Source organism: Papaver somniferum, unplaced genomic scaffold (genome assembly GCF_003573695.1).
Source record: "Papaver somniferum cultivar HN1 unplaced genomic scaffold, ASM357369v1 unplaced-scaffold_119, whole genome shotgun sequence".
Classification (NCBI taxonomy): Eukaryota; Viridiplantae; Streptophyta; class Magnoliopsida; order Ranunculales; family Papaveraceae; genus Papaver; species Papaver somniferum.
The window spans coordinates 4,689,078-4,707,727 of NW_020620936.1; the positions used below are offsets into that span (position 1 = coordinate 4,689,078).

At 36.2% G+C, this 18,650-nt stretch overlaps 1 protein-coding gene across 1 annotated transcript; it reads left to right on the forward strand.

Moving 5' to 3' along the window:
- The first annotated feature begins 16,360 nt into the window (after positions 1–16,360).
- Positions 16,361–17,851, forward strand: LOC113330829. Its single transcript, XM_026577636.1, has 2 exons — positions 16,361–17,343; positions 17,593–17,851. Exons 1-2 carry the CDS (start codon positions 16,361–16,363, stop codon positions 17,849–17,851), a joined length of 1,242 nt encoding a protein of 413 aa, XP_026433421.1.
- The last annotated feature ends 799 nt before the right edge of the window (positions 17,852–18,650 follow it).

Below are 18,650 nucleotides of genomic sequence, written 5' to 3' on the forward strand. Positions count from 1 at the left end.
TATCGGAGATATAAATCTCAAGCCAATTATTACAATTGTACTCAAAACTATAGAATCAGCAAGATCAGATCACACAACTACAAGAAAAGTAGTATCGGTCTGGCTTTACAATCCCAATGAAGTCTTTAAGTCGTTAACCTAGTTTTAGAAGAAGAAAACCCAGGGTTAAAGGAGAATTGACTCTGGCTTATGCAATTAATATCACACATAAGGTGTGGGGATTAGGTTTTCCAGTTGCTAGAGTTCTCCCTTATATAGTCTATCAAATCATGGTTAGCAATCAATGTTAGCTTCGTAACAAAGCATTCAATATTCACCGTTAGATGAAAACCTGATTAGATTCAAGCTAATATTTCTCAACCGTTGGATCGAAAACTTAGCTTGTTACACACAAATGAAATGTCCAGTTTTGGGTTTATGTAACCGTTCCCAAACATTAACATTTGTTGGTTCAACAATAGTTAACCAAATGGTTAGTCATATGATCGCTTTCATATCCACCATATTCTTCTTCACCATAACTAGTTCAAATGACTCAAATGAACTAGTTAGAGAGTTGTTCAATTGCTTAGATCTTATGTAACTACACAAGACACAATCGAAGCAAAAACGGTTTGATTCACTCGAATCGGTTCATGAACTTTATAACCACGGTTTTCAAAAGCATTCCTTAGTTTACATAAACATGAGTTCAAGAACAACCGATTTTAGATATAACATGCTCAAGTTCGCAGACTGGGTTCGTGGACTTAAGCTCACAGAAGGAGTTCACAAACTCCAGCAGAAATTCTCGGGTCGAGAACTTCCGTCAGTTCGCGGACTTGGCTCACGCCACATTCTGTTTCTCTTGGTCAACAAAGTTCGCAAACTTTGGTTCAAGGAATAAGGACTTATACATATATGTGTTTCCACAACAATGCTTATATCCTCCAATGGTTTATAATCTAAACTCTCATTTCAATCATTGAAACATTCTCAGAGGACGTTATATAGCCGTTATTCACATACCATTTTTCGTCAGAGCAATTTTCAAAGTGATTGAAACATAACATGAAATTCGTCACTAGGTAAAGATGAATTTGGCTAAAGCGAAAGCTTACCAACACATATTTCGAGAAATAGATAGGCGAGATAAACTCGGCTCGAAATAGCAAATGTGTATAAACAAAGTCTATATATCAAAACGACTTTTGTCTCAAGAGTAGGAGATAGAGTAAATAGACTTTTGAGTGATAGATAAGTTCAAGTCTCCACATACCTTTTAGTCGATGAAGATCCACCGGTTCCTTGAGTAGTCCTTCGTCTTGTATGATGATTGCCATGGAGTCTTGAGCTCAACTACACTTTCTAACCTAGTCCGAGACCTTTAGCTATATAGGCTAGTAATCAAGACTTATAGTTTTGATCACTAACATTGACAAACATGCTTGAGATAGCAACGCATGCGAGTTCGACCGAGCAATGCTCTAACAATCTCCCCCTTTGTCAATTTTAGTGACAAAATTATTAATACATATGGAATACAAAAAATAAATAAATTAACTTTTGTAGCTCCTATTCCACATGTCTAATCTTCAGCATTACTCGAAATCTTCGTCACTTCCAAGTACTCCAATGATCCCAAAGGTTGTAAGTTTAGCATCATCGTTGTTGAAATCCGTAGCTATAACAACAAGAAAAAATAGTTCTCAATCATTGTTATACAGTGTCATAGTATCATTATACACGTCAAAGTTCAATTGTATCACAACTTTAACAACAATACTATGGTGATATGTATCACTCCCCCTTAGTCAATACTCCATCTCACATGGAAACCACTCCCCCTTACATAATGATCCGAAAACCATATGTATTTGTAGTGTGAACTACATATTAATTCTCCCCCTTTTTTTCAATAAAATTGGCAAAGGTACAAGAAGGATCCTAATGAAATTTCCGAAAGAGACATTTCATGACCAAAAGAAAGAAACACATATCATCTTATTTAGATGCAATCATAAAGCCGAAGCTAAATGCATTCATCAAGGAGTTTAAAGATACAAGATAACCCCTATAATATTCCACAGCCGCACTCCCCGCAAAGATTTGGCAATTAAGCGCAAGTTCAAAAAGAACTCTCCCCCATAAAATGTCATTCCCGAAGGAACAACAAGAGCGACCTTAATTTCGAAAGAAAAGAAGGATTTCTTTGGACAACAAATCACATACAAGTATGAATTTGAATCCAAAATATTCAATTAAACTAACCACAAGAGAACCCATGATTAATTTAATCGAAAAATGCTCAAACATAAGTGAACTTATGGAGACTTAAAAAACTCAATTAGATTAATCACAAAAAGTAATCAATTTAATTGGTCATACTCGACATAAGATAATCTATGGAGCAATGACTAAGTTAATCATGAAAATAATCAAACCAGTCAAAAACACTCAAACATAAAAACTTACAGAGTCATAACAAAATAACCAAACAAGATGATTAATTTAGTTCAAGAATGCTCGACATAAAGTACCTTACGGAACAACAAGGTGAGGAAGCACATCCCAAGGTGAGTGCTAATTTATCTACTCAGTTAACAAAGGAAGAACGAGAGATTTTTTGTACAATTACAAAATTTGATATTCGACAAAAATATTTTAGGATTCTTCTTTTAGAAAGGAGTACGTCAAGGAGACAAAACATCAATTAAAAAGAAAGAAAACTCCAAAGAAGAAAAATAAAGGTGGGGACACTTGAGTTTGAGGTTTTGAAGAAATTTAGGCATTTTGTCTTTTTTTTTCTTTGTTCTTCTTTTAGTTATGAGTCTCTTGAGCTTTTTTTGGCTTATGGAGAAGTTATTTGTAGTTTCAAATAGTTTTACAAGTTTTTGGGGTTTTCTGGACCTCTTTTTTGTGTAAATTTTGACTTTATTAATACTTTTTGACTTATCAAAAAAAAAAAACTTACGGAACAAAACATAGCTAATCATAAAAACAATCAACTGGTTGTTTAGTGCTCAACATAAGACACATTACGGAGCCTCACAATAATATAGAAATGGAACAGGGAGATCAATTACTGCGGAATACACAAGGATTCATTCTATTTCCATCACAATTTGCACCATGACATACAATAGACAAATCCTTGGAAACAAAAGATTTTAACCTATCTTCCATCAATAATTGACAATATAGGCTTAAATTTTGTATTTGTCAAAAGTCCATTCATTCTTTTATCAATATAAGAATATCGACTTACGAAAGACTTTACTTTTGACAAGATATGGGACAATCATAGTTCACGGACGCAAACACACATATCCCATAAGCAATTGCAATATATAAATCCATAAAGATTAATACTGCAAAAATCATCTTCCAAACAAATTTAGAATTCAAACCAATAAATCTAAAAAACAAGAAGATGAAAACGTTGGTCATAGCTATGTGTAATCACAATCATGGCTATTCCAAACTCTAGTTATTCTTCTAAACAAAACAAGAAAATAGAAGATTTACTAGGAAAATAATAAAAAAAGCTAAAACAAAACCAGACTCCTATGCCAAAGCCGGACACGTACTGAAGTCAAACAGACGATTCAGGATCCTCATGAGTCTTGAGGTTTTCAAGCTTGTGAACTACAACATCTTTAGAAAAGATATCCTCATTGAGTATGTATTTAATTTGTGCTTTCATGAGACCAAGGTCAGACGTAACCTTTTCCAACTCAGTTCTTAACACATTAAGACTCTTCAAGGTATCAACAAGCTGCATTTTTTCTTCCTTGTAATACTTAAGAAAGTTATGAACCACTTCAGCAGAGATCATATCCTCCTTCTCAACATCCTCATGAGTATAGGCATAGTAACATGAGGCATTAGGATGACCTTCATCTACAAGGGTTCTTTTCTTCCTTCCTTCGGAAACAAAACCAATACCTTTATCAAGAAATCCTTTTGCAAAACCAAAAGCTCGTGAAGAGGACGACATTCTTGATAAATCAAAATATCCTAGAGTATGCAAACGTGACTCAGAGGTTTGGTATATATATGGTTTCTTAGGGAAGAAGACCTTTAGGGTTTGCAAACCGTTGACTCGTGATGGTAACCCGTGTACACATACGAATACATCATGGCTCATAAGGAATAAAACAACAGAAGAACTTTTTCTACATGAGAATTCATAATGGCTCAATAAATTCCTTACCATAGGAGTAATTTAGAGCACAAGTGTAGCAGTCCACAAAGTTGCAAAAGAATTAAAAAAATAGAGAAACGATACTAGACAACACAAATACTTCTTAGGCGATATTGTCTGCAAACACTAGTTTAGCTATAAAAAATAAGAGGATAGCTCAACTAAGCAAAATATCAAATTGCCATAGTATACCTGATTTTTACACATCTTGCTCAACAGGATTTTTATGAGCAAGTTCTTAACCATTGTGATTAATTAGCACAAGTATGAGCTCTGGGATCATTAAAAGAACTGTGTTTATGATCGAGTCTCTTTTTCCTTCTGAATCTAGAGACGGATCCATTTTGATGTGAGAAATTATCATAAAACTTACTGTCATCAAAATACGAGACATAGCTAGAGTTCTTACCAGAAGAATTTTGACTTGAGGAGGATGACAACCTGTGGAAAATTTCTTTATATATCCTTCAGTTATCTCCATCAGGTTATTTCTCATATCATCAATTTTTCTTCTTTCTTCTGGAAAGTTCACATTAAGGGAAATGTTATTTCCAGAGGAAACGACGTGATCTTTCCTTAGATGATTCTTGTTAAGACTCCTATTCTGCTTTAGAGCATTTGAGGAACTCATCGAACTGACCTTCCTGGTACATACACAGGGTAAGTACGAAAACCAACTGGTTTAGACATATGAATGTCAGTTATACCTTTGAGAATTAAGTCTAAGGTGTGTTGAAGTTGAACCAAGGAGGTTTTATTCAACCTTGAGTTTCTCTTTTGTTTAGCAGAGCCTTTTGCATCGCAAAAGAGGCATACTTTCTGATCACAAGAGTGATTAGACAAGGTAGTCTTAACAACCTCGTTAGGAGATTTGTTCATTCCATGTGATGTAGGACATCCTTGATCAATGGGAAATTCAGACACATTCTTTTTAAAAGGAAAGGATTCCAATTTTACCTCTGGAGCTGGAAGGTTTTCAGGTGTAGCAGAAGTTCTTGGTATATTAGACTGCTTAGAGCATCCTTGAATAGAGAGTTTACTCAAGCGATGTTCAATTTCCAAAGCATCCTTTTTGAGTCTAGCCTCAAGAGTCATACGTGAAGAATGATCTTCAGTATTTTTTTTGAATTTGCAGTCTCTTATTACACCAAGCAGAACATCGACATGGTGTTTTAACCGATTAAATCTATAAACTTGGAATCTAGCAAGATTTAGAATCAAGACACACTCTTCAGCTGTTTCCCATTCATTTAGAGAGGGAGACACTTTTGAAGGGTAATCGGAAATACTCATGTCGGAGCCTGTCTGTCTTGTTGGAACACATGGTTCGTCTATATTCGAGATCGAAGAATATTTCTCTTTAATATAATTAGACAAGACAGAGCCTTTATTTTTGGTGACGCGTTTATCAGAGATACTATCGTCCATCCTCAGATTGCTACAAACACAGACTTTTAAGGTCTTCAATGTGTTTGCCTGCTCTGATACCAATTGAAAAAGCGGGGGTATAAAAAACACACCCAATATTTCGCTTAGCAATCTGTATGGACAAACTCCAATAAACTTTCTAGAGAATCAACTAGACAGTTAGACTCAATCTAGATAAAAAGTATATCAAAGAATTTATATCTCAATCTCTCGATTTGATATATACTCAAGCAAATAGAAATCTGCGAGTCTTTATCAAAGAGAGATAACTTGGATGGTACCAAAGACCAATATCCAAGTGTCAATCAATTTAAATCAACAACCAAAAGGTCAGATATTCTAATTGACTGAACAACGCACAACCTATGATATTTCAATTATATAACAAAATATAATGCGGAAAAGAAATAACACAGACACAAGAATTTTGTTAACGAGGAAACCGCAAATGCAGAAAAACCCCGGGACCTAGTCCATATTGAACACACACTGTATTAAGCCGCTACAGACACTAGCCTAATCCAAACTAACTTCGGTCTGGACTATAGTTGAACCCCAATCAATCTCACATTGATCCAAGGTACAATTATGCTCATACGCGTCTGACCCCAGCAGGATGCTACATACTTGATTCTCTTAGCTGATCTCACCCACAACTAAGAGTTGCTACGACCCAAAGTCGAAGACTTTAATAAACAAATCTGTATCACACAAAAAAGTCTACGGTAATAGATAAATCCGTCTCCCACGGATATACCTACGAGTTTTGTTCCGTCTTTTGATAAATCAAGGTGAACATGAACCAATTGATAAACCGGACTTATATTCCCGAAGAACAGCCTAGTATTATCAATCACCTCACAATAATCCTAATCGACGCAGCGAAAAAAGATATTGTGGAATCACAAACGATGAGACGAAGATGTTTGTGATTACTTTTCTATCTTGCCTATCGGAGATATAAACTCAAGCCAATTATTACAATTGTACTCAAAACGATAGAATCAGCAAGATCAGATCACACAACTACAAGAAAAGTAGTATCGGTCTAGCTTCACAATCCCAATGAAGTCTTTAAGTCGTTAACCTGGTTTTAGAATAAGAAAACCCAAGGATAAAGGAGAATCGACTCTAGCTTAGGCAACTAGTATCACACGTAAGGTGTGGGGATTAGGTTTCCAAGTTGCTAGAGTTCTCCCTTATACAGTCTTTCAAATTAGGGTTTGCAATCAATGTTAGCTTGGTAACAAAGCATTCAATATTTACCGTTAGATGAAAACCTGATTAGATTCAAGATAATATTTCTCAACCGTTGGATCGAAAACTTAGCTTGTTACACACAAATGAAATGTCCAATTTTAGGTTTATGTAACCGTTTTTTTTTTGCTAGGTCAAAATGGTTTATTAAAGCAAAAAAACGTAATTACAAGAATTACAAAATGGGAGGCGCTAGGCCTCCACACCCCCATAAACCAAAGGGGCAAAAAACTCTAAAAACTCATAAAATAAGCTCTTAAGCACTAAAAAATAGCATAAAGAAGAAAACTAATAAAATCAAAATCGCTTTCGCCCCTTATTTCCAACTCTAAAATTCCCCTTCTTGGGAATGAGATCATCAATTATTTGAGTCAAATCATAGTGCTCTTTGAATTCATCTTCATAATCATCATAAGTTTCATCATTGTCATAATCCTGTTCATTTTCATCTGAAGCATAATTACCACCTGGAACAAGCTTAATAGGAGATTGAACATTCTTTTTTATTGACATTCTATCCATTTTCTTCTTTTTTTCCTCTAAATAGTCTCGTCGAAAGGCTGGATCTCTAATGAATTTAGCACGCACTTCATCAAGTTGAATAGTACTTGCCTCATCTAGTTCCTCTGTAGACAAAATATTATCTAGATCAAAAACATTTTCCTCCAACCCTGCTTGAATATCCTTGTGATGCTCACGGCTTCGAATTTCCTCATTAGACTTTGAATTCATAGCAATGATCTCAGCTTTTTTCTCCTTTACCAAAGCCTCACTAGAATCATTAGTAAGGCCTAATTCAGAAGCTAGGGCACCATACTTGTTATTCACCACAAGTTCAGTTTGAAAAAGCTCATCCATAAAAGGAGTTTCAAAAGATTTAAATTTAAAAGATATACCTTTATTAGGGGAGTTCTTACCCATAACTATTTTCCAATCCTCTTTAGGTGTCCCTGGTTTAGAAATAAACTCAGGTCTGGTCGTACCCTTTTCCATAACAGAGTTTGGCATTGGATTTAGCTTGGACACGAAATTTGAAGAAGTTTCCGTAACTGAGTTTGGATTAGTCACGGCCATAAACTCAGAATCATACTTGGTCACAGACTGAATATTTGGAATATCTTCCAAATTCTTTCTAGACACGGACTCTTGCTGGGCTTTAAAAGTTTGCACGGACTGATCTCCCAAAATTTGCACGGACTCTTGCTGAGCTTCCCTAGTTTGCACGGACTCTTGCTGAGCTTCCCTAGTTTGCACGACTCTTGCTGAGTAGTTTCATTAGTCCGGGAATGGCTTTGCTTGCTAGAGTTCCCTTGTCTACTATCTGCATTGTCAATATTGACAGAATTATTACGTAAATCAAGATCTTTTTTGGCTGAAATATTGTTTTACATCTCATCAACTTAATCTGAGCTTCACGATACTCAATAAAATATTTTTCGAGCCGCCCTTCTAGTTGTTTATCATCAGACTTCTCATGAATTGATTCAATAATCACGTTCCCAGACTTCACAATATCATCATGAACAACAACCTCATGAACTAAATTTATACTCTCCATATCAGCCTGCACATTATTGACGTTAACTGCATGGCCTGCATGGGAAGTTTCACTAACTTCTTTCCAAACAGATTTGATTGATTTTCCTTCTTTGTCATTCTTAATGTTCACAGTAGGTGACTTCTTTTCAGCATTAGAACCTCCCAAAATTTTCTTTGCAGCAAGGCAATTCTCAAATTTGTGGCCCATAAACTTACAATGAGTGCAGAATTTGACATTCTCTGAGTCTTGAATTTCAATATACTGCCAGAACTCTTTTCCATTTTCCTTCAAGCGAATTCTTTTAGGAATCAACTTAGCAAAGTCAATATCAATCAGAACCGCATCATAGTTTCCAACATCATGATCCAATGTCTTTTGATCAATAGCAATCGGTTTTCCAATATTTTTAGCAATGGAAAGAAGAATTTTCTTAGTCCATAACCCAATGTACAAACCAGGGAAACTTACCCAAACTGAAGCTCTTGAAGTTTGCTGTCTTTCTGGATCAAAATTTGGGTAAAAATGAAAAACCCTAAGTTGTTGATTCTATATAACCCAAGTATCACCATGCCATACACGTTCCTTGTCATCTGCTGAAGTTAACTTTATGATGAAGAACCCTTTTGTCATTGGAACTAACTTACATCTTCCAGCACCGAAACCCCATTGTTCCTCCAAACTCTTTTTAACATCAGCAAGTTTTAAGCCCTTAAAGTTCAATCTCCCAATGAGACTAAACTGAAATATATCACGTCCCTCTTGAAGAAGACTATTAGGCAAAACCAAAGATGGTTCTTCCAAATATGTTGATGCCTCAGGGAGAGATAAGAAATCTGAATCTGTTAACATATAGGGTTTTTTACCCTTAACCAAATCAGCAAAAGATACCTTATTGTTCCCATGATTATTCACGTTTGAATCAGGGTTTTCCCCCATCCTAAATTACCAAAGATGATCTAAAATGAAGGAAAAACGTTGATGAAAGTTGAAAACCCTAAAGAAAAAATTCCCCAAGTTTTTGGAGAGAAAAATTCGCATGAGAGAGAAAAAACTAACTCTCAAAAAACCCTCATTATTCACCAAGTTTTTTCGTTTATGTAACCGTTCCCAAACATTAACATTTGTTGGTTCAACAATAGTTAACCAAATGGTTAGCCATATGATCACTTTCATATCCACCATATTCTTCTTCACCATAACTAGTTCAAATGACTCAAATGAACTAGTTAGAGAGTTGTTCAATTGCTTAGATGTAACTACACAAGACACAATCGAAGCAAAAACGGTTTGATTCACTCGAATCGGTTCATAAACTTTATAGCCACGGTTTGCAAAAGCATTCCTTAGTTTACATAAATATGAGTTCAAGAACAACCAATTTTAGATATAACCTGCTCAAGTTTTCGCGGACTTAAGCTCACGGAAGGAGTTCACAAACTCCAGCAGAAATTCTCGGGTCGAGAACTTCTGCCAGTTCGCGGACTTGGCTCACGCCACATTCCGTTTCTCTTGATCAACAAAGTTCGCAAACTTTGGTTCAAGGAATAAGGACTTATACATATATGTGTACAAATATAATTGCTTGTTCGATAAGACCAAAATAAAGATCAGAAGTAACTTTATTTTTCTCATCAGGTTCTAATTATTCAAATAATAACTTAGACCTTTCACTTTTAAACAAGACAAATACTAGGTTAGTTAACTAGCATTTCTTGTTAAGGCATTCGATTATACTTGAATAACCGAAACCTCCACTTTGATAAGTCTAACTAAGATCAGAATTGACTTAGTTTCTTTGCTTCTCGCATGTTTATTTTTAAATCTGTTGCCCTTTTGAGGAGGGGGGTTTGGGTTTATCTCGTATGGCTACTATGAATTTTGCAATGTTGATGAAGTTATGGTGGAAAATCAGTACTTCTAAGAAGAATTGGGCAGGTTATCTTAAGGCTAAATTTTTTAGTCGAAGAGGCTACATTAAGACTTATGGGGTGAAGTCTACCATTCTTCCAGGCATTAGAAGGGTTTATAAATATGTGGAGGCTAACACTAAAGTTCTTCTTGGTGATGGCAGGTCTACTTCTCTCTATTATGATATTTGGTATGGAGAAAAATGTTTTGCAGAGATACTAGATGATTTTACTCTTGACAGATTGGTTTTGGTGAGTGATTGTTATAGGGATAACCAATGGGTTTTCTCTGAAAATCACTTGAACTGTTTACTCGCGGCTGGTGTGGATATGCATAATCTTCCTTTGCCAAATGGGGGTGAAGATAAGAGAGTTTGGATGCCAAACTTTTCAGGTGATTTTTCGGTAAGTTCTGCCAAGGAACTTATTCGTAAGAAACATGGTAGATTCAGTGCAGCGTCTATGCTGTGGAGGAAGGAAATTCACCCTAAACTTGCGGCTCAAAACTGGAAATTTATTCGTGGTGCTTGTGCCACTTTGGATATCATTCAATCTAGGTTCAACATTAATTTGGCTAACAAGTGTGTTCTGTGTGAAACTGAGGAAGAATCTCTAGAACATATTCTTTTTCATTGTTCTTTTGCAGCTTGTGCGTGGTCTTGGATTTCTGGTATCTTTGGTATGTCAGCAAATTTCAACATTGTGGCTTCTTTCAAGGCAGCGAAGGGAAGAAGCGCAATTGTCCGTGATTTGTGGCTGGTGGCGAACTTAGTAATCAGGTCAGAACTTTGGGCTATGCGCAACAAATGCATCTTTGAGAAACAGAAACCGAGCTGGAGTCTTTTTTCTAAAAGAGTGCTGAAGCTAATACAAGAATATTCAGTCCGTCTAAAAGGGTTTATGCGCAACAGTGTGGAAGATATGATGCTGTTGGATTACTTCCGTGTGGTTCATAGAAGTGTTAGACACCAGCAGCCTATTGAAGTGTTATGGAAGCCTCCGGATCTTAATGAGATTCTAATTTGTTGTGATGGAGCAGCGCGTGGGAATCCAGGCATTGCGGGAGCAGGAGTGGTGGCAAGAGACTCTAGCTGTGCAGTTCTTGGTGCTTTGAGTATTGGTCTTGGAGTTACTACAAACTATTTGGCAGAACTATATGCAATTATAATTGGTATGGAATGGGCAATGCAATGGAATTATGATCGTATTTGTGTGCAATCTGATTCCTATGGAGTAGTTCAAGCTTTACAAATCTCTTCTATTCCTTGGTTTGCAAGAACAAGATGGGAGAGGTTATGCAATCATTATATTTCTATAAGGATTATTCATACTTTCAGAGAGGTGAATTTTTCAGCAGATAAGTTGGCTAAGAATGGTTGTTATCTAGATAATGAAGAAGGAATTCAGTATGAAGGAAGACCTGATTTTTTAATTTCTGTTGAAAAACCTAATGTTTCCTATTATCGTTTCAAGTAGTGTTACAAGTTTTTGGGGTTGCTGTGACCTCTTTTCTTGTAATCTACTTTTTGTAAATTTTGTTATCTATTAATACAATTTTTGACTTATCAAAAAAAAAAAAATTCTTTTATCTGGAATCGAATTGGACTAAACAATTGATCCCGAAAACCTTTTTGTTAAGCCATAAATAATTCATACAAACCAAATAAATCAACTTGCTTAATTATTTACCTCAACCGGAAGCAATTGAAACAAACATAGACATTATAGTATCGCAATTGCACCGAAATTTCGTAAGCCTAAACAATTGATACCAAACCATAAAGAAAAATAACAATAGTTTTTCTTAACCAGAAACAATTGAATCACACACACATCCATACACAAATAGTGGAATAAACATCAATTGTACCGAAATTTTGTTAAGAAAAAGCAATAAATATATGCAATAAAATCAGGCTTTTCTTAAACAGGAAAACGATTAACTAACAAATTCGTTACCCCAAATTCCGCATCCTCTTCACTCATTTCTTCGCATCTTTCAGGGGTAGAATATCACTGTATTGTCATCCTCTTGCAAGACAAAAGAACACCAACAAACACCAACCTTTACCAGAGAAATGTTGAAAATCGGTTTTAACTAATGTGATGCAAAAGTTGAAAACCCGAAACACAAATGCTTTTATGCTAAACCAAAAATGATTCAACATATTGTGACTTTTTCACACATGAGTTTCAATCGGAACTCCTTATGATCCTTTGATAAAGCCTACCAACATGGGCTAGAACTTAATCCTGCTAAACCAAAAAGTCACCCAAACCATAAGGGTTCACACCATATGAGATCGAATATTATAGTTATGAAAACCCAAGTCAAACATCCCGTAAATATACATAGCAATAAAATAAAGCATTCAAGCACATGCTATTTAATCGAAAACTATTACAAGAACTATTATAAAATAATAATTTTATTCATAAATAATATATAGTTTTATTCATAATAGACTTTATTGAAATAATCAAAAACTAATGTCTATTTTCCCTCTTGAAGACAAATTAATCTTCATTTGTTTGCTCATCAGAATCTTCTTCAGAGTCTTGTTTTTATTCACCTTTTAGAAACTCCTTATTGATCACTAGGATTCCTTCAAGAGTTTCCAGATCATATCCATACGCAAAGGCCAACTGTTTCTGAATACAGTCTAATTGTCTCCCAAGACGTAAAATGTGGAACATGAGATCTCCATTGCTATAGATTTGATCATATGAGATACTAGATCCCTTTTGAGTCCCACTCATCCGCTTGATAATTCCTTGAGAGATAGTTTTAGTGTTTTTCTCATCTCCAAAGTTGTTCCCCCTTGCGTTTTCACACATCTTGGTGATGAGACAGGGATATCCAAGATTTCTATGGAATGCTGTGGTATTCATCCACATATGATTTATATAATTAATCCACATATGTCAAAAAAAATTTTTTTGCCTTCTAGGAGGTAGTATACAGATTCAACAAATTATTTACTCCATTGTGAAGAATCTCTTGTACAAGAAAAAAGGGTTGCTATAGCAAGTTTGCCGAAAATCCTTAAGTAGAAGGGTACATCTTTGGTTAGCATCTTTCCCTTTTTCCATTCAACAGTTTTACCAGTGATAAGTTTTGAAATGTTATCGTGCTCAATTTCAGAGGTGGTAGATGCGAAATTTTCTCTCCAAAATTCTTTGGCGATTTTTTTAGGGTTTCATATTTCTCACATCCATTCCTTCATCTTGGATCATCTTTTAGGTGATTCAAGATGGGGGAAACTTCTGATTCTTCTAAGAATCCTAATGAGAATAAAACCATGTCTTTTGCTGATTTGGTTAAGGGTAAAAACCCCTATATGCTAAACGATTCTGATTTACTATCTCTACCTGATGCATCTTTGTATGAAAAGGAACCAGCCTTGGATTTACCTATAGAACTTACACAAGAAGGGCGTGAGATTTTTCAATTCAGTCTTATTGGGAGACTGAATTTTGAAGGGTTAAGACTTAATGAAGTTCAGAAAGCTTTAGAAGCGCAATGGAAACTTGGTGATAGGAGGAGTAAGTTGGTACCAATGACAAAGGGTTTTTTCATCATCAAGTTAACTACAGCTGAAGACAAAAAACATGTTTGGCATGGTGATACGTGGGTAGTGCAGGATCAACAGCTTAGGGTTTTCAATTTTAAACCTAATTTTGATCCGGAGAGACAAAATACTTCTTGTGCTACTGTTTGGGTAAGCTTCCCTGGCTTATACATTGAATTATGGACGAAATGAATTCTGTTATCCATTGCTAAAATTCTTGGTAGGCCGATTGCTATTGATCAAAAAACTTTGGATCATGATGTTGGGAACTATGCTGTTGTGCTTATTGATATTGATTTTGCTAAACCAATTCCCAAAAGAATTCGTTTGAAAGCTAATGGCAATGAGCTTTGGCAATATGTAGAAGTTCAAGATTTGGAGAATATCAAGTTTTGCACTCATTGTAAGTTTATGGGTCATAAGTTCGAAAATTGTCTTGCTGCTCGCAAGCTTTTGGGAGGTTCTAAATCTGTTGAGTCTCACAAAAATCAGATTCAAACATCCAAGGATTGTAAAGAGGTTAACAATACAAATAAAAAGTATGCTTGGAGGGAAGTGCGTGGAAAGACTAATATGCATGGTAATTTGCATGGATCCCATGCAGATCATGCTAATCAGTCTGTAGAGTTGGGAATTGCAACAAGTGACAGTTTTCAGACCGGGAATGAGAATATGACAGAAGTTAATGTGCAATCTGGGAAGGACATTTTTGATGTTGTTCATGAGAATGTTGATGATAAACAACTAGAAGAGCAGCTCGACAAAGCTGTTATTGAGTATCGTGAAGCACAAATTAAGTTGATGAGATGTAATAACAATATTGCAGCAAAAAAGGATCATGCTATACGTAAAAATTCTGCCAATATTGGCAATGCAGATAGTTCACAAGGGAAGTCTAGCAAGCAATTCCAATCCGGGACTAATGGCCTGTCTTTGGAAACTACTCAGTCCGTGCAAAATTTGGGAGTTCAGTCCGTGCAAACTTTGGAAGCTCAGCAAGAGTCTGTGGTTCAACTAACTTCTGTGTCAAACCAAACTTCTCAGGGTATGAATACTCAACATCAGTCCGTGACCAAGAAGAATTTTGTTAATTTGGAAACTTCTGAGTCCGTGACCAAGCAAACTTCTGGGATTAAATCAGTGTCCAAGCAAAATACAGACAGTCATATGGATAAGTCCGTATCCAACACAAACTCCAGTTTGGGAGCTAAAAACGCTGTTTTGGTTCAAACCGTGTCCGTGGACAAATAAAACTCTTCTTTAGAAAATAAAACTGCGCATAATTCAGTTTCTAGTTTGAATATTATTCCCGCTGAAGGCAAGACAGGATCCAAGCAAAATGCGGGAGTTTCTAAGGAGTCTGATACAACAAAAGATGATTAGAAAACAGTAAAGAGTAAGAGATCCCCAAACAAAGGTGCTCCTTTAAAATTTAAATATTTTGAAACTCCTTTTGTGGATAAGCCTTTTCAAACAGAATTAGTGGTGAATAACAAGTATGGTGCCCTAGAATCTGAGTTAGGCCTTGCTAATGATACTAGTGAGGTTTTGGTGGAGGAGGAACAAGATGATTCTAGTGACTCAGATAATAGTATGGGTTCGAAAGATTGGGGTGAAGTTGATGCAGATATTCTAGCAAGGAAGCAAGCTAGAAAAGTGGCCAAGCAAGCTGCCAAAATCATGGCTACTAATTCTAGGTCCAATGAGGAAACTCCTAGCCAAATCGGGTTAGACGAATGTATTTTTGATATGAATAATATTTTGACAAAAGAGGAACTAGAGAAGGCAAGCACCATTCAGATTGATGAAGTGTGTGATAATTTCATTAGAAATCCATCCTTTAGAAAATACTATTTCAAGGAAAAAAATGAGCAAATGGATAGAATGTCAACTAGGAAGAAAGCTCAATCTCCTATTAGGCTTGTTCCGGGAGGTAATTATGCTTCAGATGAAAATGAAGAGGATTATGACTATGATGAACCTTATGTTGATTATGAAGATGAACACAAGGAGACTTATGGAGACTATGATTTGACTCAAATAGTTGCTGCTCATTCCCAAGAAGAAGAATTTTAGAGTCGGAAATAAGGGGCGAAAACAATTTTAATATTCTTATTTGTCTTCTTTATGCTATTTGTTAAAGTGTTTAGGAGCTTTCTTTATGAGTTTTTAGAGTTTTATGCCCCTGGTTTATGGGGATGGGGAGGCCTAGAGCCTCCCATTTTGTAATTCTTGTAATTACGTTTTTTTTATTTAATAAACCATTTTGACCTAGCAAAAAAAAAGTGCTCAATTTCAGAATCGGTAATCATATGATTTCCCTTCACTTTGTAATTGATGATTTTGATTGGAATAGTTTCGACTTCTTTTTTTCTCTCTCTTGGCTCTGAGGCGATTTTTCCTTAGGGTTTTGGGTTTTCAAACTTTTCAATTTTTTTGGTTCTCCTCAATCATCTACGGGTGATTTGAGATGGGAGATGCTTCTCATGCGTCTCATGTTAGGTCTCGTACTTATGCTGATCAGGTGAAGGGGAAGCAACAGCTTCCAACAACATCTATTGATCTCAGTTCTTTACCATTGCCAACGTTAAAAGAAGGCAAACCAGCGATTGTTTTACCTGAATCTTTCTATTTGGAAGGTTGTGATATTTGGAAATTCAGTCTTATTGGACGTTTAGATTTCAAAGGAATTACTTTCCAAGAGGTGAAGGATGATTTGGAACATCAATGGCAGCTAGGTCAAGGTGCGGTTCAGCTAATTCCTATGAGTAGAGGTTTCTTCACCATCAAGTTACAATCCCAAACAGCAAAAGAAAAGCTTTTGAATGCTGAAGCTTGGTTTTTTAGGCATCAAAAGCTAACCCTAATTGAATGGTTTCCTGGTTTTGATGCTGAAAAGCAAAGATCATCTCATGCTTCCGTGTGGGTTTCTTTTCCAGGGCTTCCATTAGAATTCTGGACAGAAAAAACGCTATTGTCCTTGGCTAAATCATTAGGAACTCCAATTGTGGTTGATAGACGTACTCTTGCTCATGAATATGGTCACTTTGCATCAGTTTTGGTGGATATTAATTTTGCTGAAGCAGCTACTGATGCTATTCATATTACGGTTGGGGGTTTAGATTTTTGGCAATCTGTTGAGATTCAAAAAGTTCCAAAATATTGTTCCAAGTGCAAGTTGATTGGGCATACTGATCATGAATGTAGAAAGCAGCACAAGGAAAATACTGAGCGACAACTTGTGGTAAACAAACAAGTTAGCAGTGATGAATCTCAACCTGGCGTGAGCAATACTCCTAAACCGGCTGGTGGGGAATGGCCAGTGGCTAGGCGTAAGAAGAAGGGTAAGAAAAAAGCTCACAACGTCAATGTAGATGTGCGTGATGTTGTTGATAATATTGTTGGGGAAGAAGCTGATGTGGAGTTTGCTGCTAAGCTGGTGAAGGCTCAGCAGTTGGAGGTTGTTATGGCACAAGCCAAAGCTGATTTTGAATCTGTCTATGTTGAATTGGCGAGAACTAAACAAGCGCAGGCTTCAAAATCAGTTTTAGTTAAGAATGGAAAAGTGGGTGAAACTAATCCATCAACTATAACAAGTTTGGTTGGAACTAGGATTCCCAAACCTGTTAGGATTGTGACCGCAACTCCTACTCCTCTTTGTGATCAGCTTACGGCTGGGGAGTTTCTTTTGAATAAAAACAGATATAATGCTATTGAAACAATTCAAGATGTGGAGGAGAGTTCAGCTGATGCAAAGTTTAGGGCTAATCAAGAAGCTAGGCGTGTTCGCATGCAATCCATGCATAAGGTAGTGAATACTACTGAGGGTAGGAATGCTTCTGATTCCGAGTCTCTTCAGGACTCCAATTTGAGAATTTGTGCTGAAAAAGGAAGTTTACCAAGAATTAATTCTGGTGCAACTTCTCAGATTGATATTGATTCCTCCAAAACTGGTTTTTAATGCGTGTTCTATATTGGAACATAAATGGCATTGCGCGTGATGCTGCTAAAAATAAGTTGCGTGAGTTATTTCATGATTTCAAGCCGGATATTTTATGTATTGCAGAGCCAAAGGTACATTGTACTTTAAATTTCTTGCAAACTTTATATGTGGATGGCTATAAGAAAGAAGTTATTCATAATTCTGTTGGTTCGTCTAAAGGAAACATATGGATTTTTTGGTCAAGCTGCATAGCTACGCCTGTAGTTATGAATTCGAGTAGGCAAGCTATTACTATTGAAGTAGAGGGGGTTTTGATTTCCTTTGTTCATGCTAGCTGTTTACGTGTCACGAGAAGAAGTTTATGGCAGCAACTTTCTTCAGTTGATAATAATACTCCATGGTTGGTTATGGGTGATTTTAATTGTGTTCTTCGCAATGAGGAGAAGAGAGGAGGTAGACAACCACGTACTTCAGTCATCAATGATTTTAGTGATTGGATGGAGGATAATGATCTTTTTGAAGCTGATTTTTTGGGTTCTAAGTTCACTTGGGCTAATGGCCAATCTGGTGTTCGTAGTTCTAGAATCTTTGTAAGCTAGATAGAGCTTTGATAATGAGGCGTGGCTTATTAAGTTTGAGAATTGGAGGTGTAAAGCTCTTCCTCGTGAAGTTTCTGACCATTCCACTCTTATTGGCTTTCCTTTTGTTAATACTAGACCGAAACGAGCTCCTTTTAGAGTTCAGAAGATGTGGTTCTCATTCAGATTCATGCGCATGGTGAGTGAGAGTTGGAACGCCCCTATTACTGGTACGCCTG

Coding starts and splice junctions, on each gene's coding strand:
- LOC113330829 (XM_026577636.1), top strand. CDS start 16,361: ATGGGAGATGCTTCTCATGCGTCTCATGTTAGGTCTCGTACTTATGCT. Junction 17,344..17,592: donor AAGCTGGTGAAGGCTCAGCA/GTTGGAGGTTGT, acceptor GAATAAAAACAG/ATATAATGCTATTGAAACAA.